The sequence below is a fragment of the Anolis sagrei genome, chromosome 2 (assembly GCF_037176765.1).
Source record: "Anolis sagrei isolate rAnoSag1 chromosome 2, rAnoSag1.mat, whole genome shotgun sequence".
Taxonomy (NCBI): domain Eukaryota; kingdom Metazoa; phylum Chordata; class Lepidosauria; order Squamata; family Dactyloidae; genus Anolis; species Anolis sagrei.
In genome coordinates this window covers 119,903,527-119,928,167 of record NC_090022.1, presented here as the reverse complement: position 1 = coordinate 119,928,167, position 24,641 = coordinate 119,903,527, and the positions used below count along the sequence as shown (strand labels likewise).

General features: G+C 41.5%; 3 protein-coding genes and 1 long non-coding RNA gene across 4 annotated transcripts; 1 reads left to right on the top strand and 3 right to left on the bottom strand.

Moving 5' to 3' along the window:
• Positions 1–563: 563 nt before the first annotated feature.
• LOC137096402 (extracellular fatty acid-binding protein-like) lies at positions 564–4,638 on the bottom strand. Its single transcript, XM_067465551.1, has 7 exons — positions 4,483–4,638; positions 4,256–4,395; positions 3,263–3,333; positions 2,970–3,086; positions 1,322–1,417; positions 1,056–1,078; positions 564–676 (listed from the first exon to the last, which is right to left on the bottom strand). The coding sequence occupies exons 1-6, from the start codon at positions 4,579–4,581 to the stop codon at positions 1,056–1,058; spliced, it is 546 nt and encodes a 181-aa protein (XP_067321652.1). The 5' UTR covers positions 4,582–4,638; the 3' UTR covers positions 564–676.
• A 1,343-nt stretch (positions 4,639–5,981) lies between these two features.
• LOC132766632 (lipocalin-15-like) lies at positions 5,982–12,389 on the bottom strand. The gene is made up of 7 exons (XM_060760967.2): positions 12,269–12,389; positions 9,857–9,996; positions 8,975–9,045; positions 8,074–8,181; positions 6,867–6,968; positions 6,551–6,572; positions 5,982–6,130 (listed from the first exon to the last, which is right to left on the bottom strand). Exons 1-7 carry the CDS (start codon positions 12,359–12,361, stop codon positions 6,124–6,126), a joined length of 543 nt encoding a protein of 180 aa, XP_060616950.2. The 5' UTR covers positions 12,362–12,389; the 3' UTR covers positions 5,982–6,123.
• On the top strand, positions 10,010–14,616 carry LOC137096068 (uncharacterized). The gene is made up of 2 exons (XR_010909221.1): positions 10,010–10,759; positions 14,553–14,616. It is a non-coding gene; the product is annotated as an uncharacterized lncRNA (long non-coding RNA).
• Positions 12,698–18,210, bottom strand: PTGDS (prostaglandin D2 synthase). Its single transcript, XM_060764592.2, has 7 exons — positions 17,957–18,210; positions 16,497–16,636; positions 16,165–16,241; positions 15,632–15,745; positions 14,578–14,679; positions 14,341–14,369; positions 12,698–12,786 (listed from the first exon to the last, which is right to left on the bottom strand). The coding sequence occupies exons 1-6, from the start codon at positions 18,056–18,058 to the stop codon at positions 14,347–14,349; spliced, it is 558 nt and encodes a 185-aa protein (XP_060620575.1). The 5' UTR covers positions 18,059–18,210; the 3' UTR covers positions 12,698–12,786; positions 14,341–14,346.
• Between the last annotated feature and the right edge of the window lie 6,431 nt (positions 18,211–24,641).

Below are 24,641 nucleotides of genomic sequence, written 5' to 3'. Positions count from 1 at the left end.
GTGGAAGCATAGATAAAATGAATATATATTATGATCTTTATTTTTTTATCCCACCTTTCTTCAAATAGAGTGCCTTCTAACACTATTTTGTTTCCCCTGACATTAAATCCAGTTGTGTCTGACTCTGAGGGTCAGAGACCTTCTCGCCAGATCAGTGTCTATTGATCTACTCACATTTGCATGTTTTCGAACTGCTAGGTTGACAGAAGTTAGGGCTGACAGCAGAAGCCCACGCCGCTCCCCGGTTTCAAACCTGCGACCTTTCTGTCGGTCAGCAAGTTCAGCAGCTCAGTGCTTTAACCCACTGCTCCAACGGGGGTTCACTATTATTCCTATCATAGTACTGTAAAAGGGTGGACTAGATGATCTTTGAGTATCTCTTCCAGACCTATAATTCACTAGTGTTCCTTGGGGGGGGGGGGTCCCCTTTGTCCTACTCTTATGGTGCTTATGTTACTGAGTCAAAGCCGAGAGGCTGGCCCTTGGAAAAGGTTCTTTTGGACCATGGCTTTTATCACTTTGGAAGTTGTAGTTCCCCCAACCCAAACAAGAGACATCAAATGTGGTTTCTGGATCTGGTTTATTAATAGAGTTAGACGGAGCATCATTAATAGAGGTAGATGAAGCATTCACCTCGGGCCAAAAGGACTCCATCTTCCAGACCTTTGGAGCAAACCTATGAAACAGGAAGTCAGCAAAGTCAGCACTATGGCATCCTGGGATCTGCAGTTTCCCAAGGCCATCACCACTATCAAATTAGTGCCACTTTAACTGGCATGGATGAAGATGATGGCATCCTAGGAGTTGTAGTCTTCCAAGGTTTGTAAAGTGGGAAACTCCCACACTTCCATGCCTGTTTTAAAAAGTCCCCATACATTGATCTAATTTGGGAAGGTGATGTTACAGTCCCAAGCCAATTGCTGCTATCCCAAAATACTTTCCTTCATTGGTGGATTTAGGTTGATTGACAGCTGCTCGTTTTAGTTTTTTTTCCTGTCCTCAAATGACCCCAAAATCATGACTTCAAATCCCAATCCAAATTTGCTCAAACTCACCTAGTTTGATCCTGTGCAAGACACTGCAAAGAGAAAGGAGCAAAAGTGACTTTTGGGACTAGAACTCCCAAAATCCCCCCCCCCCCCCCCCCACAATTGGATCCAGAATCTTGGGAGTCATGGTTACAAAAAGGTCTTTCCCAGGCTCTACCAAGCGTCAAAACCCTGCATTCAGGCCTTTGTGCCTGAGTTTGGGGCCAGGTTGGGAGACCTAGTTCACCTTGCCATCCACGGGGTTGAACTATGTCTCCCAAAGCAGGACTTACTGGGGAAGGTCTTGATGTGGTCCTTTGTCAAGCCGTATTCCTCGACTCTCTTCATAAATTCCCCCTCCATTTCTGGGGTAAGCCAAGGATTTTTAGCTACAGAAAAGAGAAGAGAGAGAGAGAGTCCTGAGTTCAAGATGGTTTGCAAGTCTTCTGCCCTGAAAACCCAAGGGGTTTGGACATCAGTATTTCAAAACTAGAAATTACATTTGCAGCCAGATGCATTAATGGTTTTGCCTGCTTTAAGTCTAGTAAAGTATTATTTATTATTATTGTCATATTTATTGTTGTATTTTATTATTTCAATATACTATTAAATATACATATAAATATAAATATACTCCGTGATGGTGCAGTGGGTTAAACCGTTCAGCTGCAGAGCTTGCTGATTGGACGGGGTGAGCTCCCATTGTTAGCCCCAGCTTCTGCCAACCTAGCAGTTTGAAAACATGCAAATGTGAGTAGATCAATAGGTACCGCTTCTGCGGGAAGGTAATGGCGCTCCATGCGGCCATGCCAGTCACATGACCTTGGAGGCGTCTACGGACGATGCCGGTTATTCTGCTTAGAAATGGAGGTGAGCACCACCCCCCAGAGTCGACCAGATTTAATGTCAAGGAAAAACCTTTACCTTTATATGTTATTATAATCATCACTGTTATTTTATATAATTATTATTTTATAGTGATATTAAATATTATTATTGCCTCCATCATTTCTGTTATTACTATTATTATTCTGTATTAATATCATAATTTATTATTATTATTATTATTATTAAAACTATACAATTTTAATATCCACAAAATTATAAATGAAAATAAAATTAAATATTACTATTATTAAACTAGCAAGCAAAAACAAAACGCTTAAAACTGTTCATAATCCCATGCATAATCACCATCGTTGTCATCATATAATAATAATAATTTAAAACAGTTCCTAATTCCATGCATCACCCATATCATCATAATTTAATAATAATAATAATAATGCTACTACTAGTAGTAGTACACTCCACGGTTCAAATCTCTTGGGTGTGTCTACACAGTTGAATTAATGCAGTTTGGCACCACTTCAGCTGTCCTGGCACAATGCTGTGAAGGTTATAGATTGTGCCTCTTTGGCAAAGAAGGCTATAGACCGGGGTCCTCAAACTTTTCAAATAGAGGGCCAGATCACAGTCCCTCAAACTGTTGGAGGGCCGGATTATAATTTGGAAAAAACCCCGATTAATTCCTATGCACCATACACATACCTTATTTGCAGTGCAAAAAACACCTAACAACAATATAATAATTAAAATGAAGAACAATTTTAACAAATGTAAACTTAGTATTTCAGTGGGAAGTGTGGGCCTGCTTTTGACTGATGAGATAGGGTTGTTGTTGTTGGTGGTGGTGTGTGCTTTCAAATCATTTCAGACTTAGGTTGACCCTGAGCGAGGACCGGGTAAATGACCTTAGAGAGCCGTATCCGGCCCCCGGGCCTTAGTTTGAGGACCCCTGCTATAGACCTTGCAAAACAACCACTGCCAGGATCACATAGCATTGAGCTATGACAGTTTAAATGGTATCAAACTGCATTAATTCTGTAGTGTAGATGCCCCTTATGCCTCTTATTTTAAGAAATGAATTTGAAACGTTACCCAAAAGTATAACGATCACTTTGGGTTCCTGGCCCTCCTTCTTTAAAGTCGCCACCACAATGGAGTAGGATCCATCCTCCGCTACATAGATAATATCGAGAACTTTCAGGCCCCATTCTGAAGGAAAGAAGAGAGAGAAGGGGGTCAGGGGGGCTTTGGATCAGACTAAAACCCAAAGCAAATTCAACAGCAACTCTTAACCAGACTGAGAGGAACCCAAACCATGGGGCTCTTTGGATGGGAGGGTGCACCAGTTTACTTCCCCCCACCCCCAAAGTCTGCCCCATACTGACCACACTCATTTACATATTTCCCATCTTCAGTCTTCTTGAAGATCACCGCGAAAGACTTGCACTGATTTTTCCTGCAGAAGAAAAGAAGAGTGAGTGCAGAATAAGAAGAGAGAAGAGAAAGAGAAGACAGACAAGGAGAAGGACGACCAAGGAGGAGGAGGAGGAGGAAGAAGAAGAAGAAGAAGAAGAAGAGGGAGGGAGGGGGAGGGGAGGGGAGGGGGAGGGGGAGGGGAGAGGAAGAAGTCAAGGAGGAGGAAGAAAAGAAGAGGAGGAGAGAAAGGAAGACAGAAGAGGGAGGAGAAAGAAGAGGAGAAAAAAAGGAGAAAGAAGAAAGAAAGAGAAGGAGTAAACAAATGGGAGAAGTTAAGGAAGAAGAAAAGAAACAGGAGGAGAGGAAAGAGGAGGAAGAAAAAGAAGAGAAGAGAAAGAGAAAAAAGGTGGAGGAGGAGGAAAGGAGGAGAAGAAAGGAGGGGAAAGTAGGGGAGAAGGAGAGAAGGAGAAGATAAAGAAACGTAGAAGGAAAAGGAGAAGAAAGAGGAGAAAAGCGGAAGACAAAAGAAGAAAGGGAGGATGTCAAGAAGGAAAAGGAGGAGAAGGAGAAAGAAAGAAAGAAAGAAAGAAAGAAAGAAAGGAGAAATTAAGGGAGGAAAGGAAGAAGAATGGAAAGAAGAGGAGGAAAAAAGAAAAGAAGGAAGGAAGAGGAGGAGAAGTCAAGGAGAAGGAACAATGGAAGGAAAAGGAGGAGAAAGATTAGGAAGAAGAAGAAAAAGAAAAAAGCAGAAGGGATGAGAAGTCAAGGAAGATGAAGAAAATGAAGAGGAGGAGAAAAAGTCAAGAAGGTCGAAGAGGACAAAGACAAGGAGAAAGAGGAGGGAGAAAAAGAGGAGGAGGGGCTGAGGAAGAAGAGAAAGAGAGGAAAAAGGAAGAAGAGGAGAAGAGGAAGGAGAAGGGAGGAAGAGACATATCTGCCATGAAGATCTACTTGGCACTTACCATGGGATCATGGCGGATGCTGTGAGGCTGCCGTCCTCCAGCTTCTTGTAGGTGACCTTGGTCATGGGCATCTTGTCCGCGTAATGGCGAAACTTTGGGTGGTTGGTAGCGGCTCCTAAAACGTAGCCCTCCTTCAGACCCTGGAAAGAGAGGTTGGAGAGAAGGGGGGGGGTCATAGCAAAGTCCAACATTGTGGTGCCAATCCCATCCCAGCCGGGGGCCGTTACCTCCTCATTGACGGTATCGGAGGGCTCATCATCCTCAGCATGGACGGTGCAGAGAAGGGCAAGGCCCAGTCCAAGCAGCCAGGCGTTCATCTTTTGCATGTGCTTCCTTCCTTTTCTTGGATGAATGTTCTTAGAGCAGAAGAATGACTTGGTTCTGGGAGGAAGTCCTCTCTTTATGCTCTGCCTAAGTCTTGCCCTTTGATGACCTCTTCCCTTCCTTACCTATCTGGTGACCCTGCACCAACGCTGCGGAGATGGCCAGGTTGTTTTTGGCCTTACAGTGGTTGATCTAGGTCACAGTGGACCTCCAGCCCCACAAAGGGCCCTTGGAGTTGAGAATTTGCTTTGGCCCCGAACCCAATAAGCATTTGGCCGACAGTCAACCTCAAAAGGTCTCCCTTATCTAAGAAGGGATAAGAGTTGATGCCAGGCCAGGAAGATAAGCTGGGACAAAGGCATCCATTGAAGCGCAGGTGGACAGATGGGCATTTCATACAAATTGTTCTTAAGAGGGATCACAGGACCTTGGAAAGTCATAAGACCTTGGAAGGGGCCCTCCAACCTCCTTCTGCCCTGCAAGGAATCCACAACCAAAGCCATCCCATCCATGTTCAAAGGCCTCCAAAGAAGGAAACACTCTTGAGGAGGTCTATGATAGTTTGACAGAGATCTTGGGAAACTACAGCTCCCAGGATCCCATCACCTTGAAGCCATGCAGTTAATGTAAGGACAAACTTCATTCACTCGACATTATAGATGCATCCCAAGGCAAGAAAAGACAAATCCAGGGAGGCCATAAATGAGCCATGGCTATTAAATGAGTGGGATGCTATAATTTGATGAATTTTCTCCTCTTTGGGAACGCACTCTGCACATGGTAAGAGTCTCTGTAATTTTCAACTCTTTGTATTCATGAAAGTATACACACACACACACACACACACATATTATAATAGGATACATTTATGTATATAAACTTTTATAATCAGATACATTTATAGACATGAACTCCTATAATTTTGCTACTATGTGTTGATTAGGGAAAGCAATCTGCCTATGGTCATAGTTTCCCTGATTTTCAACCATGTGTGTAAACACACACACTCTTAATCTCTCTCACACACACATATATACTCCTATACTTGGATAAACTTACTTCTCTTGCTTAATAGCTATGCATATCCTCAGAGGCTCCCTGATTTTGAATCCTATTCGCACACACATATATCCTGCTATAATTGCATATATGTACATGAACTCCTATAATAAGACAAACTTGCTATGGATAGGGGAAAGCATATGCTCAGAATACATCTCCCTGATTTTCAGCCTTATGTGTGTATGTATACAATATATTATATATAACTCTGTCTCTATATAACTTCAGTATGGCTGAAGCACAACCCAAGCCTTCTTTGATAGGTAAACAAAGACGTTCTGTGAGTGTTCTGTCATCTTCCCTCCCAAGGACCAAATTATGGAAAGAAAGGTAGCTTTTGAAATCATGTTTATTCATGTTTATTCAGCAAGAAGGAATTGGGGAATGGAAGAGCCCGGTCGAAAATTGCAGAAGACGTGAAAAGGGAAGGAGAAATGTGTGATTTCTGATTTGGAGAAGGGCCAGAGCTTGGGCTGTCTTCTTCATCCACTGCAAAAGAATAATAAATATCATTATTATTATTTGGAAAAATAAATATCATTATTACTTGTAATTAGAATTATTATTATTTATGACAATACAAATCATTATTATTTGTAAAGATAATCATTATTATTTGTAATAATAGATAATATTACTGACACATATTATTGCTATTAATGATAATAATTATTATTTGTAACAATACATATTGTTTGTAATATTATTTGCAATATTAATATGTGAGGAAGCACCAGGTCTTGGATTTAAATCAAAACCGTCCAATGGTCTTAATTCAGATTAATTCTTTGTTGCCTTCAAAAAGTTCCCCTTTTCCCTTCTCCCTCAGTTTTTGCCTGTTGCTGAAAATGTTTCACTTCTCCAAAAACAGACCTTGGGAAACTACAAATCCCCTGCCTCCCCACTCACCTGAGAGCCTTGAAGCACAAATCTGCAAAGCAAAAGGGGGAAAGGCGAATGAGTAAAAAAAATGTAAGGAGCCATGAAGTTAGTTATTGAGTGGATTTTCTAATTGGTAGAGGATTCGAACTCTGATCCTTCCTGATTCAAGGGGGGTCTAAACTAATAAGGACTAATGATGAGGTTTCTAGCCCAATATTTTCGTAATTGCCTTGAAAGCTAACATGGTTTGGACTATGATACTAGATGGCCTGGGTTCAAATTCCTGCTCAGCCATTGAAGCGCATTGGGGAGGTCGCACTCTCTCAGCCTCCTTTGAACTCACCAGACTTGGGCAGGATGGCCACCATGTCATCACCGAGTCCAACGCTGTGATAGTACGCCTTGAATTTCTCCAATATCTCTGGAGTCAGTTCTGGATTTCGAGCTGAATGTGAAAAATCAATATTAGGGCCCATAATCTCCTAAATAGAAATTATTCCCTTCCTTTTTGTTGGAAATGACAACCTTTTTCAAGCCTTCTCTATTAATGTTTATTTATGATCCTGTTGCTTACTGTTTGTATGTATGTTCTTGTATGCAGCTTCCTTTACTCTATGGTTCCTGAGAAGGGGCTGCAGACCACATGATCACGGCAGAGTGAAAGATTACTGCAGACCTCAGATCACACATTTACTGTTTTTGCTGTAAGAGATGCCCTAGCCGGATAGCACAGAGAATTATCTCAAACATATAGGAAACTGGACTGATAAGTTCTGTACCTGTTTATGCTGAACACATGAAGGTTGTGAGTAAACCAAGTATGTTCTTTTTATCAAAGTATACTTCATTTTTGTCCCTTGAATGCATGATAAAAACAATTTGTTTTATGGGAGAACATATATTTTTGGGGACTGTAAAAGACTTCTGAAGCCCTGTTGTTGTTTATGCACTGGTAAAATCTCTGTTGTCATAATAGATCAGAGATAACAGGCTATTCAGTCTAACAACTGAAACCATTGCCTTGCATAATTATATCTAGTTGTATACCACAAGAGACGATTATACTCCAAAGGATTTTTGGCTCTTCTCTGAAAGTAATGCTTTTCTAAAAAGTTATTTTATCCAAAAGATGCTCTCCAAAAGGTTATGAATGCCATTTTCCAAAAACCTTTTTGGATGACTATTCTCATCATTCCCCAGCTAGCAATGCTGAATTCTTTTTGAATGACAGCTCCCTCAGCTACCAAAACAGCCCTCTTCTTCTTTTGATGGCATCATCCCCCAACTATCAATGCTGCTTTCCTCTTGCTTGAAATGACAAATCCTATCATCCCCTAAAGATCATTCCCCTCTTTTTGAATGACAGCTCCCATCGCCACTCAGCTGGGAAAGCTTTCCCCCTTTTTTGGATGACAGCTCCCATAATTCCATAGATAACAAAGTTCCTTTCCTCTTTCTTTCGATGGCAGCTCCCATCATCCCCTAGAGAGCAATTCTTTTTCCTTCTTATTCCAGTTGACATCTCCCATCACCCCCTATCGATACGTAACTCAGAACCTGGACGGTGGTGCTGCTTGGCTCCCCTTCGGCCTCCTTGAAAGTGTAAAGGTAAGCCACCTCCAAATAGTCAGTCTCCATTACACGCATCTCTTGCTTGCCTGTCTCAGCAGGAGGAAAAAGTAACTTATTTAATTGTAACTTCTTTTTAAAAAGCAATTACATTTACCTAGTATGCATTTTGGCAGAAAGGGTGCACATGCACCTTGGGATCCAAGGAGTTGTAGTTTTACAATTATTGTTATATTATTATTACTACCAGGGGCGGCTCAACCCATTACGCAAAGTAAGCATTTGCAATATAGTTGATTTTGCCCAGGGACACTCTTGAGGCGCTCTTCGGGGAAAATAGACCTTGACATATGCAAGTTGTAGTTACTGGGATGTATAGTTCACCTACAATCAAAGAGCATTCTGAACTCCACCAATGATGGAATTGAAGCAGATATGGCACCCAGAACTCCCATGACGAACAGAAAATATATTTCAGTGATTGGTTGGGGGGGGGGGGGGGAGGCGCCAAAATATTGTTTGCTTTCCATTGAAAATTACCTAGGGCCGCCTCTGATTATTATTATTATTATTATTATTATTACAAAGTCTTAGGCCTTCCTTGCCGAAGAGCACCAAACTATGTCTCCCAAGGTTCCATAGCATTCGCAGTGGTGTCAAACTGCAGTTTATGAATCCTTATAATGGATATCATTATAGAAGGGGAAAGGCGCTTTGCACATGCTCAGGGGCACTAGCAAGCCTTTCAAGGAAGGCCCAGTTCAAAATGCGATGGATGTCTTCATTTTGAAAGATACTTTGCATGTACTCAGAGGTATCAGGGATGCTTTAAACTGCAATCCTACACAAAGGCACACAGTGCATACTCAGAGGCACACCTACCGTCAATAACGAAGCGTCCAGGCTCCTCTGTCTTTTTAAAATGCATCTCTATTGTCTTACATTCCTCCTGGCTGAAAATGAAAAGAAAGAGAAGGAACCAAAACAAAGAAAATATGAAAGTCTGAAAAAAATTGAAATTAGCTTGTCCAGAATCTTTGAATTTTATTTTTGCAGTATGGTTTTTTGAACCTTTTGAAATGTTTGAACTTTTTGAAATTTGGTTCACTTCAACCTTACAAGGGGACAGATCATTTTCCAAATATTTTTGTAGTTTGAACTTTTTTGAACTTCAAATTGTTTTTGATTTTCAAAAAACCTTTCTAAAAATTGGTTTACTCTGACCTTACAAGTTAGAAGGTCATTCCCCAAATATTCTTGCATATTTGCCGAGTTCTCAGTTTATTTTTTACAGTTTGAACTTTTTCAAAACTTTTGACCTTTTTTGTACTTTTCCTTTTTTTCTTTTTTTCTTTTTTTCTTGCCAATTGGTTTACTCCAACCTTCCAAGGAGGAGAGGTCATTCTCCAAATATTGTTGCATATTTCTCTGGTCTTCTCAATTAGTTTTTTGCATGACAATGGAATCTACATCCAGGCAAAATGCCTTGTTTCTACTGTCACACCCATAAACCCCCAGGTCACATTATATTGATTTACTATACTGTTGCAACAGATTTATTGTGCTGCTGCATGGGATTTACTCTACTGTTGCACTATATCATTAATGCCGTTAGGAAAGAATATAGGTGACACGATTTTTTTAAAATGTTTTTTTTTAAAAAAAAAAAACAGAGGTTCCCATTGAAGGATTTAGCCTTATTTTGGAGCTGTTTGCTTTAAAGTTGGCCTGAAACCCAGAGCAGATTGGGGTCCAGATACTTACAGAGGGTATCCAGTCAGGAAGGTCATGTCTCCGTTGGGGAGGGGCCGAATGATGGCTGCGGAGGTGGTCATCAGGTTCTTCATCTTCTGGAAAATCGGACAGTCGGAGGCACCGGCCATCAGGTGCCAGGACCCTGCAAACTGGACAAAAGGAGCCAGTTTGATGCCATTTGGTCATTTCTGCTTTATTTAACCCCCCTCCTTGGAAACTGGCATAGAGTATTAGACTATGACTCAGGGTCATAAAATTCTAGAGTTGGAAGAGGGACATCCAGCCCAATCCTCTTCTGCCAAGAAGGACACCATCTGATCCCTCCAAACAGATGTCCATCCAGTCTGTCATATAGAGTCCTAGAGTTAGAAAAGACCCCAAAGGGCCATCCAGCCCAACTCTCTTCAGCCCACCACCAGAGCCCTCCTAACAGATGGCTATCCAGCCTCAAAGATGAAACGACACCATTTTATTTATCTGTCAATTGGCCTGATCAAAATACACAGTATAATCACAATGAAGAGTATACATTTTGTCCAAATAAGAATATAAATATACATATATAGAAGGAAAAAATGGAGGAGGCATATTGGTAGCCAAATATACCTTAATCCTAATTATGAACATCAGGTGTCCTCATCCCCTTTACATTGTATGCCAATCTGATCAATAGACTGTACTCTAATTTCCAATTTAGGTGCTGTATAAAGATAAAGAGCTACTTTTGTTATTAAGGTGGGTTAGAACTAGCTAGTAAAAATGTGGTTTTGGCCAATGTATCCTATCTCGTTTTATTACGAGTATAAGACCATAAGTGTTGTTTCCTATCTTTTCCATACAGACAGCAGATATGTAATATGTGGTTCAAATTTTCAACTTCAGGAGTGCCGCAGATACAAGGTCTTTCTTCAGGTGAGATCTGATTAAATGTACCGTGTCTCTCCATTGACTACATTTGTTTAAATCTGGCCCTTGTAAAAGCAGTTCTTAAGTGTCTTGGCATGTCAACTTTTAAGTAAAGCACCCGCTGAAAGTTTTCTTTAAAATGACCTAACCACTTCAAGGAGCCTGTGTTTGATACGAGTGGCTGTGTTTGTTCTGCCAAGCATAATTTTGTTCCCGCTATTAGCCCTAGCTTCAGCCAACCTAGCAGTTCAAAAACATGCAAATATGAGTAGATCAATAGGTGACTGCATGGAGTGCCATTACCTTTGGTGGGAAGGTAATGGCACTCCATGCAGTCATGCTGGCCACATGACCTTGGAGGTGTGGCTCTTCAGCTTAGAAATGGAGATGTGTACCACCCCCCAGAATTGGACACAACTAGATTTAATGTCAAGGGGAAACATTTACGTTTACCTTTTTTACCATTTTCCGATACATATTTTTTACCTTTGATTGAAGACCCAGATTTTGGTGAGACCTTCGATGGAGTATATTTCTAATTCAGCTCTGAGAGCAGCAGCGGTGGTCCTTATGTCTACCCCCAGCATCTCTCTTAGAAATTTGGATGGGGTTTATTCTGTTATCGGTAATTTGTTTAGACCCTAAATTTCTGCCCCGTATAATATCATAGGGACAATCTATGCTTTATAAACTTTTATTATCGGGCTTAAGGACCCAGGGTATCTATGGGTTAGTAGTCTTACCAGAGTGTTTTGAGCATGCTCTAGTTTTAATTGTGCATGAGTAAAAATGTGCGGACCATGAACCTGACTCTGAGAAGACTAGACCTAAGTATGGAAATGTGCTGACCTGTTCTATACTGTCAGCATCTAGGAACCTCAACCTCAAAGCTGGCTCATAGAGAAATAGTTGGACTCCTACAGTTGAACTCCAAAGGCTACCCAGTCCTATCTCAATTGGCCAGGCAGGAAAAGCACAATCAAAGCCTCCCCGACAGATAGCCATCCAGCCTCTGTTTAAAAGCCTCCAAAGAAGGAGCCTCCCTCAGACACCGAGGCAGAGAGTTCCACTACTGAACAGCTCTTCTTATGTTCAGGAGATTCTTCCTAAGCTTCAGGTGGAATAATGTTCAGGTGGATCAGGGTTCAAAACCTCCCTTGGGCACAGATTTTGGGTGAGTCACACTCTCTCAGAGGAAGCAAACCTCCTCTGGATACAATACATCCTGAATTTGAAAAGTGTGTCCAATGGGAACGTCCAGAGCTGATTAAAATCCCCATTGAGTCACAGGAATCTGTTGGATGAGTCACACTCTCTCAGCCTCTGAGGGCAAACCTCCTCTGGGTATAATAAATCCTGCTAAGAGAAACCCTGTATAAAATGGGAAACAGCCGTATGGCTTTGTGACCTGAGTTTGAATCCCTGGAAACTTTCTGAGCAACACTCTCTCAGCCTTAAAGCAAGCCTGGACACTGCAGTCCCTTTCATAAGCTTCCTGGGAATTGTAGTTCCTACCTTTTCAAGGTCGAAATCTGGTTGAATGGCAACATCGGCCTGAGCAGCAAAGGCCCAAAGCAAAAGGAAGAGTGGCAGTGGCAGGAGAGCCATCTTTTTCAGATCCTAAATATGGTTGTCGCTCCTTGGAAGGACCCTGATTTATACTAGAAATCCCATGCTCCCCTCCCCTCTGGTTGCATAACCATAACCTCAGGCATAATTTAATACCCTTTAATTAAGGCATTAAAATGGGCTTAAGAAGGACAGGAGGATTAAGTGAAAGAAGAGCCTTCTAAGGTTTTTCATCAAATCCGACCCCCCTCCCCCCCCCCCCCCCCCCCCGCCACTGGACCTTTGGGTCCAAATCTATAGAATTAAATTCATGTGGCTTTGCCTTTGGTTTTGCCATGGAAACATTGCCAACCAAAAAAAATGCAACTCAAACAGTTGTATATTGAAGTTTAATTTTATTGTTAATCAAGAGAGTTTGCTCAATCCCAGGAATTGGGCGGGTGCTTCCTTCTTCCCTTTTTCGTCTTGGAAAAAGAAAGGGAAAATACAGTAAAAAATACATATTCTCAATACAGTATATATATTATTCTCAAATTGAAGTTTTCTCAATTATCAGAGACACTTGGGTGCATGGCTTTGAGTCTCAGTTCCTGAGATAAAATTGGGGAATGAATATTATGATGATGATGATTATTATTATTATTATTATTGATGCATTATTTATTATTTATTTATTTACAATATTTCTATCCCGCCTTTCTTGAACCCAAAGGTGACTCAAAGCGGCTTACTGACAACCAGGCAGCAATTCGATGCCTAACAATATACAATTAACATAATTAAAAATACATATAAAACCAATGCCTTCATTGTTAGTCTCATTGTCCATAAATCGTCGTTTGAGCCGTTCCAATGTTCACTTTCGTGTAATACTGTGTTTGACTGTTGCATTAGATTCTGAAGGCTTGTTCAAATAGCCACATTTTCACTTTTTTTCTGGAATGTCAAGGGGAGGGGGCTGATCTAATATCCCTGAGGAGGGCGTTCCACAACCAAGGGACCACCACTGAGAAGGCCCTGTCTCTCATCTCAGCCAGTCGCACCTGCGAAAAAGGCGGGACCAAGACCAGGACCTCCCCAAATGATCTTAAACTCTTGGATGGTTCATAGGAAGAGATACGGTAAACCATATCATATGTTTATAATAATAAATATAGTCATATAATATTATAATAAATATAATATAACATGTGAATATATAATATTAATGATCAATATAATATTGTGTAATTATAGCATAATATAATATATATGCTGTTAGGATAAATATTTATTATAATAAATATAATATATTTAATATATAATATTTTAATAATAAATATATCATACAATATAATATAAGCATAAGACAACATATTTATAATCTATATAATGTAATGTAATAAACATACTATTAAGATAAATATATAACTATAATATTTATTATGTAATATTTCAATATATAGTATTTCTAATAATAAATATCACATCGTACAATATATATATTATATTATAAGAATATAAAAGCATATATCATAATAACTATAATAAATATAATATCATTTATATTTCTAATAAGAAATATATAATATAATGAATACCATACAATATATTATAACATTATATCGTATAGTACAATATAATGTGTGTGTGTGTATGAGTGTGTGTGTCTGTCTATCTATCTATCTATCTATCTATCTATAATTGTGATATTTTGCACTTTGGAATTCATGGAAAATACCATACATTGAGTAAGTTTATTCTATTCAGAACCAATAATGGGATTCAGAACTGTATATTTTTATATTTAATTTTAATTGCATTTATTATATTTCAGTTGTAATTTAACTTTATATCCACACACCAATATTTAGTTTTTAGTTTTTTAAAATTTATCTCTTAGCCACCATGAGTTCACACGAGGTGAAAGGCAGGGTTTAAAGTTAATGATGATGATCTCTGCCTGAAAAAAATTTCAAAATTGGGAAGGTGACAAGTTTTGCACTTAGGACTTTCCTAGAGGAATGCCATAGACTCACCTGCTATTATATAGACTCCATGCAGAGGTCTATTGGGGAAGGAAAACAGAAAAAAGTGTCAGAAAAGAGGGATATGAATAAATGCTGGGGCATGGCAAAAGGGACACCATGAGGTCTTCTATTCCACCCCCACCCCAATATACTTTCAGCTAATTCCCCATTGTCTTCACTTCTGTTAAGGCTAATGCCTGACTGAGTTACTTTTCCTTTAGAGTACAACTCCCAGAATCTTCTCACCAGTCCTGGGCAGGATGAGGATTTGTTCTGAGTTCAAACCCTGCTCCAAAGCAAAGCGAGTGAACTTCTCCACCAGCTCAGGCCTCAGGTGTTTGGTCCGACCTGAAAATGGATGGAGAAAAACAAGAAGGGTCAAGGCACTATGGCTTTAAGAGATAACGAAAATCATAAAGTTACAGGGGAAACCTGAGATCTTCTAGTCCAAACTTCTTCCTCCATGCAAATAAGGAACCAGAAGATGACCATCTGGCTATGGCCTAAAGATCGACAAAGGAGAGTCCGGTGCCCTCTAAGGTAGTCCTTATTCCATTCGAGATGGAAAGGATCCCCAAAGGTCATCTAGTCCAAAGGTCATCTAGGTCTGCCAACGTAGGAAGACACAATCAGAGCCCTCCTCACAGATGGCCATCCAATCACTGTTGAAATGCCTCCAAACAAGGAGACTCAATCACACTCCCTATTCCATCAAAATTCGAAGGGGACCCCAAAGGTCACCTAGTTCCAACCCTATTCTACTATACAGGAAGATACAATCCAAACCTCCCAACAGATGACCATCTAACCATGGTTCAAATGCCTCCAAAAAAGGAAAGACTGCAAGTCTGTGAGTCAGCTCTTTCCACTAGAGTCAGAAGGAATCTCCAAAGGTCATGTAGTTCAATCCCCTTCTGCCAATGCAGGAAGACACAATCAAAGCCCTCCTGACAGATGGCCATCCAACTACTGTTGAAAGACCCCCAAAGAAAAACAGTCCAAATAAGGAGACTCCAAGGTGGTCAACCCAAAGGCAACTAGTCCAACGCCAATCACCCACAACTAAAGCCCTCCTGCAAGATGTCCATCTCATCTCTCTTTAAAGACCTCCATAGAAGGAAAAAGTCTATATTGTATTTATCATCATCATCATTTTAATAGAGACCAAAAGTGAATAGAGATCCAGTAGAGTTGGAAGGAAACTCCAAGGGTAATCTAGTCCAAAACACCTTCTGCCAGTGCAGGAAAACAACCAAACCCCTCCAAATGGATGGCCATCAAACCAGATAGGGATACTCACCATACAGAGAGACCATGGTGAAGGTCTGTCCATCCTTGACTTTCTGTCCCATCAGCAAAGCATATTCATTGTAGTTGGTCTCTACGACGCGGACGTCTGAGGTGGTCCCCGAATCTGGAACAGAAATTAGGGCAAAGTTTGGCCCCTGTGGCCTCTTCTGGGGATTCTATAATTTTAAATTTGCATTCTTAAGATTGGAAAGCATCCACAAGATTAATCTAGTCCACCACCTTCAGCCCTAGAGGAGGGAGGGAACGAAGGAAAGAAAGAAGGAAGCAGAGAAATAAGAGAAAAGAAGGAAGGAAATAAGAAATAAAGAAAGAAAAGAAGGAAGGAAATGAAAATGGAAGGGAGGGAGGAAGAGTGGTAGGAAGAAAAGAAGGAAGGAGGGAAGGAAATAGGGAAATAAATAAAGAAGGAAAAGAATAATGAAGGAAAATAGGAAAGAAAGAAGGAGGGAAGGAGGGAGCCACTTTATAGAGTCCCAGCCCCATATAAAGGGGATACTAAGACCCAATCCACCTCCAACTTACAAGAACTGGTATAGCTGAAGCGCCCAGGCTGCTCCGTCTGGACGAAGAGGCTCTTTCGGGTCTCACATTTATCTGCCCTGGAAGAGAGATCAAGAAATGGGGCTGGTTAACTAAGCAGGGGTGCAAAGGAGGTCACAGGCTATGGGACATTATGCTTTAAAAGTAACTTGCCCTGGCACTTGACAAGGAGTGGCATATAATCCGTATAGGAGGAGTCATGAGTGAGTCATGAGTTTGAGATTTCCCAAAGGAGAGGAATCTCAGGGCAAAAGAGCTATCTTGAAAAATAACGTGTGTGCCTCTTTGCACTCTCTGGGCCCCCAAACCCTTACTTGGGGTAGGTAGAGATAACCTCCAGGCTCCCTTCGGCTGTTGGGGAGACCACCGTGGAGCACATCTTCATCCCGGACTTCTTCTCCTGGAACCAGCGGGAATTGGAGGCAAAGCCGATGCTGAACCAGCGCCCCGTGAACTGGATCCGGGCAAAGAGAGAGAGAATTTTGGCAAATAAAGATATAATACACAGGGTTTGGGCAGGCAGATGTGTGTGTGTGTGTGTGTGTGTGTGCGTGTATAGGCAGTCCCCGAATTACAAACATTCGAACGGGGGTGAGACGACTGAAAGTGAGAGAAATCTACCCTTCAGAAGGGAAATTTACTCCTAAAAGAGTTGTTATCAAGGGGGAAAGGTGTCTCCACTGAAGCTTTATAATCAATCCTTGTTTCCACAAGTCAATTTTTTCAAAATCCAATTATTACAGGGACAGAAAGTGAGGTGAAATCTTCTGAACAGAGGCACAGATAAGCAAAACAAACACCAAAAGGTGGTTTACTCTTCTCTATGCTATCCAAAGCATGCATGCACGCTTACATATGGAGTTACACTTAAAAGTCTACCTGTGCCGACTTACATACAAATTCAGTTTAAGAACAAACCTACAGAAGCTATCTTGTTAGTAACTTGGGGGCTGCCTGTATATGTGTGTGTGATTATATCTAGATAAATATTGGCTTCATGATTACTAATGGATGTTTGCTAAATCTGTTAGGTAATTATCTCTTATCTATCTAGATATCGGCTAAATGATCAATAATGAATGTTTGCTAAATCTGCTGGATGATTCTAGATAGGTAGATAGATAGAAATTGGCTACATTGTTTATATTGAATGTTTGCTTAATCAGTTGAGTGATTCTATTTATATCTATATGTAGCGAGTTAAACTGCTAAGCTGCAGAGCTTGGTGATTGGAAGGTTGGCAGTTCAAATAGTGGGACGGGGTGAGCTCCTGCTGTTAGTCCCAGTTTCTGTCAACCTAGCTGTTCAAAAACATGCAAATGTGAGTAAATTAATAGGTACTGCTTTGGCGGAAAGGTAACAGCATTCCATGCAGTCATGCCAGCCACATGACCTTGGAAGCGGCTATTGACAATGCCAGCTCTTCCGCTTAGAAATGGAGATGAGCACCACCCCCAGAGTCGGACATGAGTAGACTTAATGTCAAGGGAAAATCTTTACCTTTACCTTAGAATAGATATCAGCTAAATGATCGATAATGAATGTTAGCTAAATATGTTGGATGATTATATCTCGATAAATAAATAGATATCTGCTAAATGATCAATAATAAATGTTTGCTGGGTGATGATAGATAGATAGATAGATAGATAGATAGATATTTACTACATGATCAATAACTGATGTTTGTGAAATGATAGGAGCTGTCATCCTCAAAAGGCACTCTTTAAACCATCTACTTGCCAATGAAGAAAAGTGGCCATACTCTATCTACCTGGTCTTGCTGGAAGTCGACTTGTACCGGCACCTCTCCTCGAACTCGAACCAGGCCCAAGAGGAGCACCAGGGCCCCCAATGAACAGAAACTGCTTCTCATGGCTGGCGTCGCTTTTGTTCTCTGACTTCTTGTCCAAAGAAGAGCGGACGAACAAATGCAAGGGACCCTGGTTGCGGGGCCTCTATTTATCCTGCACTCTGGTCAGCAGGGTGCCTTGTTCCCCCTCCCTCCATCCCCATGATGGGTTATGCAAGAGAGAAAAGGGTGGAAAAAGGGACAATAACAACAACAGGCAGAAAAAATATTCCCTTTGTCTCAGGCCAATTTCCCGCTTGGATGTCCAAAGGTCAGCTCCCAAAACATTTACCCTTGCTTTGAACAAACAAACTGGACCTTTGCCCTTGGAACTAAATGCTGCAAAATGGGTTGTGTGTGTTGGATTCATGGGTTGGCTGGAGTAACTTCAGACCCCATATTCCATTTCTTTGGTTTAGATGACTCTGGATATAGAAATCCATAACTGGAAGCATCAAAGAGGTAATCTAGTTCAAACCATGTTGGATTTGTTAGAGTTGCCACGAAGTCTACTGTTCTCTTTTCTTGTTTAGACAGCCCCTGATATAGAAACTCATAACTGAAGGCACCTCAGAGGTCAACTTGTCCAACTCCAGTGTTTTGGAATGATCACAGGGTCCAGCGTCCATTTTGATGAAACAGTCTGATTCCATCAAGTATCTAAATCTCTAGATGCCTCATAGAAACCTATAGTTTGGACAGAGCCTAAAGGATATCTAGTCCGACCCCAGTGATGGATTTGAAGATGGGTTGGAGTGACCTGGAAGCTGTCTCTATCCCCTCCTTTGCTGAGAGGGTTCCCTATGGACATTTTCCCTATTAAGGGGAATTTGCTGAATTTGCTGAAACAAATCGATCAACTGCAAGTATTTGGATTCTGATTTAGATGGCCTCCTGACATACAAACCTAGTTTGGATGGATCCCAGAGGCCATCTAATTCAATCCCAGTGATGGGTCCACAGTGGGTTGTATCACAGAGTCCTGAATCAATTAACTGCCCCCAAATGAATGGGATTCTGGGTTAGATGGCCTCCAGATATAGATGTCCATAGTCTGGAGGAACACCAGAAGCCGTCTACCAACCCAATCCAGAATGTCCCTCTGTCCAGCCTCTTTTTGATGACCACAGACCAGACGACTATCTCACCCAGCATAAAATTTCCCTAGTTTGGGACACTTGGCCTTCCTGGGCTGCGATTTGTATGGATTGGTTTCCCCTTTGGAGACTTGGAGTGGAGCCCAGGTTTTGACGTTTTTTGCTTCTCCACAGGATCCATCTTGTGATGTTTGCATCAATTTGCACCCCATCAACAATCCCAAAACGCTGGCCAAAACAAAGTTTTATGTAAGCACACAAATACACATTCCTACCACACAGGGGGCAAAGAAAACATCTCAGTTCACCCTTGTTTTTAATTAAGAGGAGAATGTCACAATGCCGAACATTTCCCCCTTAATAGGGAAAATGTCCATAGGGAACCCTCTCAGCAAAGGAGGGGGTTGAGACAGCTTCCTTTTCCTCATAAAGAGGCCCATGGACTAGGAGGCTCTATGGGGACATAGACTGTAGGGGTCTATGGGTGTTCATAGGTACACAGGCCTTTTGGGCTAGAGTTCCCAGAACCCACAGCTATAAATGCCCCCTGCTGGACTACAGGATCCATTAACCCCCAGTTTGGAACAAGTCTTGGATAATGGAGTTGACTGTGGGGAAGGCAGAGAATACACAGTGTTTCTTGTTTTTTTTTGGGGGGGGGGGGCGGGGGGGGGCTACAACTCCCAGAAACCCTAGCCCAGAGGGTCCCATCATTGCTAAGTCCTCCAGGCTTGGAAAATTCTGAGACAGGACATATTTTTTTGGATGCAGATAGTAAAGGTAAAGGTTTCCCCTGACATTAAGTCTAGTCGTGTCCGACTCTGGGGGTTGGTGCTTATCTCCATTTCTAAGCCGAAGAGCCGGCGTTGTCCGTAGACACCTCCAAGGTCATGTGGCCCGAATGACTGCATGGACCTATTAATCTACTCACATTTGCATGTTTTCAAGCTGCTAGGTTGGCAAAAGCTTGGGCTAACAGCGGGAACTCATACCACTACCCGGATTCAAACCACCAACCTTTCGGTCAGCAAGTTCAGCAGCTCAGTGGTTTAACCTGCTGCGCCACCAGGGGGCGCTGAATGCAGATAGGAGTTTAAAAAATTAAATGAAATTATTGTAAACATTTTGATATTATAAAATAATTTAAAACATTGTAAAAAATATTTCTATGTTTTGGCTGTCTCTGCATCCAGTTCTTTTGTCCAGATGAAGCTGCTTTTCCTTACCCTTTTGCTTCTGGTCTCCAAATCTCTGCTGATCTGATTCTGCAATACAACATCCACAATGTTGTCTCAAGGTCAAAACTCCAAAAGGCCCATTTCCTCTCTGGGATTCAGGTGAAAACATTCTTTGTACTAGAGGTGTTGGATAAGAAATCCCATCCCTGCTGTGCTGGTGAATGATGGGAGCTGTAGTATCACTCTTCTCAATAGTTTTCAGGAACTCTCAGAAATGTCAAGATTTGGTCTCCCAATGGGGCCATTTCAGTCTTAAAGTCGCAACGAGCATTCTCACTCAGGTGAATTATGGGAGTCATTGTCCAACCCCTCTGGTTGGCTTCCAAGATTTCAGTATCATCTTTCTAGTTTTCATGTTTAAAAGGATTCCCTTGAAGCCTTTGTACATAGAATGAGAGTGGTGTGGTACTCCAAAGTCTATCTAATCCCACCCCATTCCCCAAAGAGACCGACCCAACTTCTCTTTAAAGAACTCAAAAAATGTCTTTAAGCCTCCAAGGGAGGCCATAATCCATTGAAGATTGAAGGGACCCCCAAAGGCCATCTACTCCAACCCCATTCCCAAAAGATAGCTTCACCTGGGCCACCATCATTTACCTGGCCCAAGAAAGAGGACAGGTGGTGGTCAGTGATGGAAGCCTCTTTTTCTTCTTTCCTTTTTTATTTTTGCAAGCCACCATACAAAGGATTAGATGGGGACATGGCGGTGTTTTGTCATTTGTCCTCTCCTTTGTCCTACTCCTATCCTCTGCTTTGGGTCTCGATCAAATAAATATATTTTAACAACAGCAAAAATAATTCTTCCTCCTCTCCCTCTCCTTCTTCCTGTTCCTTTTCTCCTGTCTCTTCCTCCTCTCCTTTCTCTTCTTTTTCGACTTCTTCTATTTCTCCCCTTCTCTTCCTTTTCTTTTCCCTCTTCTCCTTCTTCCTTCCCTCATCTTCCCTTCCCCCTATTTCTTCTTCCTCCTCCTCCTCCTCCTCCTCATCTCTTCCTCTGCTTCTTCTTCCAATCTTCCTCCCCCTCACCTCCTTCCTCTGGGAATAATGGGAACTGGGGACCAAGAACATCTTGGAGGGCCAAGTGTGGTACTCACACTTGTGTCAGTACCAGCCCTTATTCTACCCCGTCTGACCATTCATCCTGCTGGATAGGGCTGATGGGTTTTAAAGTATTAGAGGAAGAAAGCAGCCAAAGGCTTCAGGGTAGATCCTCATTCTCTGACAAAGCGTCCTCCAAACCACCCAATCCCAACACCCCTTCTCTCCTCTTTGCTTCAAGGTTGGCTTCACCAGTGCTTCACAAGACCAGGAAGGAATTGGGGGTGGGGGTGGGGGGAGGTTGCCAACTTTAAATATTGGTGGGGTTTGTGGGGATAGACCCAGGATTATGGGAGTTGTAGTTCACCCACATCCTTATGTATTTTCTAATGAGACCATTCATAAAACCCCAAAACAATTATTATTTCTTATAAATATCACAACTAAAGGCCTAACCCATGAATTGCTGGATACCTAAGCTGGTTTTAAATAAATAAATACAATTTAATGGGACTTTTGGGGTGCTTCAGGGCCCCAAAGGTGAGATCTTAGGACCACACTTTGCCCTGCCTGGACTTGTTCTTTCTTTCTTTTCACGCAAATGGTCAGGGCAGCCTTTGGCATCATGATCCTTCCATCTACTGGGATCCCTTTACTGCAAACTCTTCTGGGCAGCAAGATGGGGATGGGGTGCTTTCTCTCCATCAGAATGATCTTTGGTGTCCCACATTCTCCATGGGACATTTTTAAAAAATTGTAAAAATAAACATGGAACCACAATTTGAGCATGTTTCTTCATTCATTTTTCTGCTTCCTTTGGTCCAAAATGTTCCAATTCCAAATTGTCCATAGCTTGAACATCCCTTTATCTTCAATTCTTAAATGTTCCAAAATGCTAATCGTTCGTAGTTTGAACATCACTTATTTACAATTCTGAAATGCTTCAAAATCCGAATGGTTAATGTAGTTGATCTGGGTTTTTTTGTGAAATGAAGATCCACAGTATCTCTAAAACCCTCCGTTATTTCCTATTCAGGAAGTGGACCAAAGTTGAATTGGGGCTTCGGCACATTGAAACAGGGAAGTGTTTGGCAGAGTATGTTTATCATACACAGTGAAACAATTGATTAAAATAGCAAGAAATGAGATTTCACTTAAACATTAAACCTCCTTTTATTTGTCGTGTCAGAACAACCAGTCTAACAGAACAAAGCAAACAAACAGAAAAATACACAACTTGTGAGTTTGGTAGCTGGTTGGCAATAGGTGTTGTTTAAGAGTGCAAAGCAAAATGCTGCTTCAGAGTGTGGTGGAACCCCCTTTGTCTAAAAGTTTGTTTTTTTAAAATAAAGATTAAGTTTTTTCAAGTTTTTCTTATGACATTTCTCGACCTGGATAAAATGCAATAGAATGGCACTGTGGCTTTCCTTCCCTCCCCACTCCACTTTAGCCTTCTTTGGGAAGGAGAGAGATCAGACGGTTTGGGAATACATAAAACAGGGTAGAATACACTAAACCGGATAGAACTCTGCAATCTGACCCAAAAGATTATTTAACGCTTCCATGTTATTGCCAAACATCTGACTCCAGATGAATTCGTCGAGATGACAAGGCAATATGTTGTCAATTGTGCCATTCATCTGCTTGAAAACAGTCTTGGCTTGTTTCCAAAAGGTTTCAACGTGGCGTGTACATGCCCCGGTTTCCAGGTCAACGAAGTTTGAGTATGGTTCACAGTTAAGTGAGTATATGGTGGGATCACTTGCCACTGCTCTGAGTGTATAACTGACCCAGGTTTTATGTAACGAGGGACCAGAGGCAAAAGCGATGCTGCAGAGCAGTCCTCCACAAACTGCAGTACACCCAACTTCTTCTCCATGTCATAAACACCAAAAACTATTGCTTTCGAATACGCTGTCCGCAGTTGTACTTCCGATGACACATAAAGGACTCGTCAATCTCTACAATGACTTGGTGTCCTCCAAGTGGGATAGGGTGATTGAGGAGCCACCAGGAACAAATATCACGGAAGTACACATACTACTGAATAACTGTCTGGCGGGTTACGTTAACGACCAGCTTGGTGATCGACAATGGAATACGGTAACTCCAACTGTAGGCTAATAGTATAAATTCCTGAAGAGTTATCTCCTGCCCTCCCAAGAACTATTTGTCCTGGATACTGGTTTTTCTCCTATGTGGCCATCACGCAACATCGTTATTCATATCACTCCTCTTAACCAACATCATGGCTACCCCACATCCAGGCTCTCCACAACATGGAGGCTCTTCGGCAATAATTCCATGTGCCTGCAAAAAGCTGACAGCCAGTTCTGTGATGCGGAACTTGTCAATAAACTCGATTAGATTCATTTCATACCGCTCTTGGTATTTCTCCCCTCCTTTCTATCCTTCCTTCAAATGGAACTACGAAGTATCTTCCCGCCTTCCTTCAAATGGAAGTACAAAGTATTATATATTTATAATTATATTATTATAATTTTAAAAAACATGAATGAATTCCTATGCACACTGCACATTTCTTATTGTGCAAAAAAAAAAACTACACTTAAAAACAATACAATGAAGAACAATTTTAACAAATATAAACTTTTTAGTACTTCAATGGGAAGTGTGGGCCTGGTTGTGGCTGATGAGATAGGATTGTTGTGTGCTTTCAAGTCATTTCAGACTTAGGTTGACCCTGAACGAGGGCCGGGTAAATGACCTTGGAGGGCTGTATCCGGCCCATGGGACATAGTTTGGGGACCCCTGTTCTAGACAATAACATATACTATAAATAACCTTAACCATTTTACATATATCAGCATAAAACAATATATACATTAAAATCGCATCATTAAAATGTATCAGTTAAAACAGTTATTTAAAATCACACAATCCAGGAGTATAAATGTGGAATGGTCATCTGTAATATAACAGTCTCGCCTTTTTGAAGGGTTTTAAACAGAAGCAGGAGGGCCATCTGCCAGGAGCCCTTTCACTGTGTTCGTGCCTGGCAGAATGGGGTTGGGCTGGATGGCTCTTGGAGGTCTGATTGACACATGGACACCGCGGCTCTTTAAAGGGGGCGGGACATGAACTGGAAGGAGGGCCTGCCGCGCTTTCTCAAAATGGCGGCGGCCACAGCCTCGCTTCCTCCTCCTCAGCCAATGCCCATCCCCTCCGCCTCCCTTTCCGTTCAGAGAGCGACCAATCAGCTCCTCCCCCGCG

What these genes read in the sequence shown, in the direction of transcription:
- LOC137096402 (XM_067465551.1), bottom strand. Translation starts at nt 4,581, where the DNA reads ATGCAAAAGATGAACGCCTGGCTGCTTGGACTGGGCCTTGCCCTTCTC. An exon ending in GCATCCGCCATGATCCCATG is followed by an intron (nt 3,334 to 4,255) that starts GTAAGTGCCAAG and finishes TTTCTTCTGCAG; the next exon opens with GAAAAATCAGTGCAAGTCTT. An exon ending in GAAATATGTAAATGAGTGTG is followed by an intron (nt 3,087 to 3,262) that starts GTCAGTATGGGG and finishes TCTTTCCTTCAG; the next exon opens with AATGGGGCCTGAAAGTTCTC.
- LOC132766632 (XM_060760967.2), bottom strand. Translation starts at nt 12,361, where the DNA reads ATGGCTCTCCTGCCACTGCCACTCTTCCTTTTGCTTTGGGCCTTTGCT. An exon ending in CACCACCGTCCAGGTTCTGA is followed by an intron (nt 6,969 to 8,073) that starts GTTACGTATCGA and finishes TTTCACATTCAG; the next exon opens with CTCGAAATCCAGAACTGACT. An exon ending in GGCCATCCTGCCCAAGTCTG is followed by an intron (nt 6,573 to 6,866) that starts GTGAGTTCAAAG and finishes TTTGCTTTGCAG; the next exon opens with ATTTGTGCTTCAAGGCTCTC.
- PTGDS (XM_060764592.2), bottom strand. Translation starts at nt 18,058, where the DNA reads ATGAGAAGCAGTTTCTGTTCATTGGGGGCCCTGGTGCTCCTCTTGGGC. An exon ending in TCGACTTCCAGCAAGACCAG is followed by an intron (nt 16,637 to 17,956) that starts GTAGATAGAGTA and finishes GCCCGGATCCAG; the next exon opens with TTCACGGGGCGCTGGTTCAG. An exon ending in CCTCATCCTGCCCAGGACTG is followed by an intron (nt 14,370 to 14,577) that starts GTGAGAAGATTC and finishes CTTCCCCAATAG; the next exon opens with ACCTCTGCATGGAGTCTATA.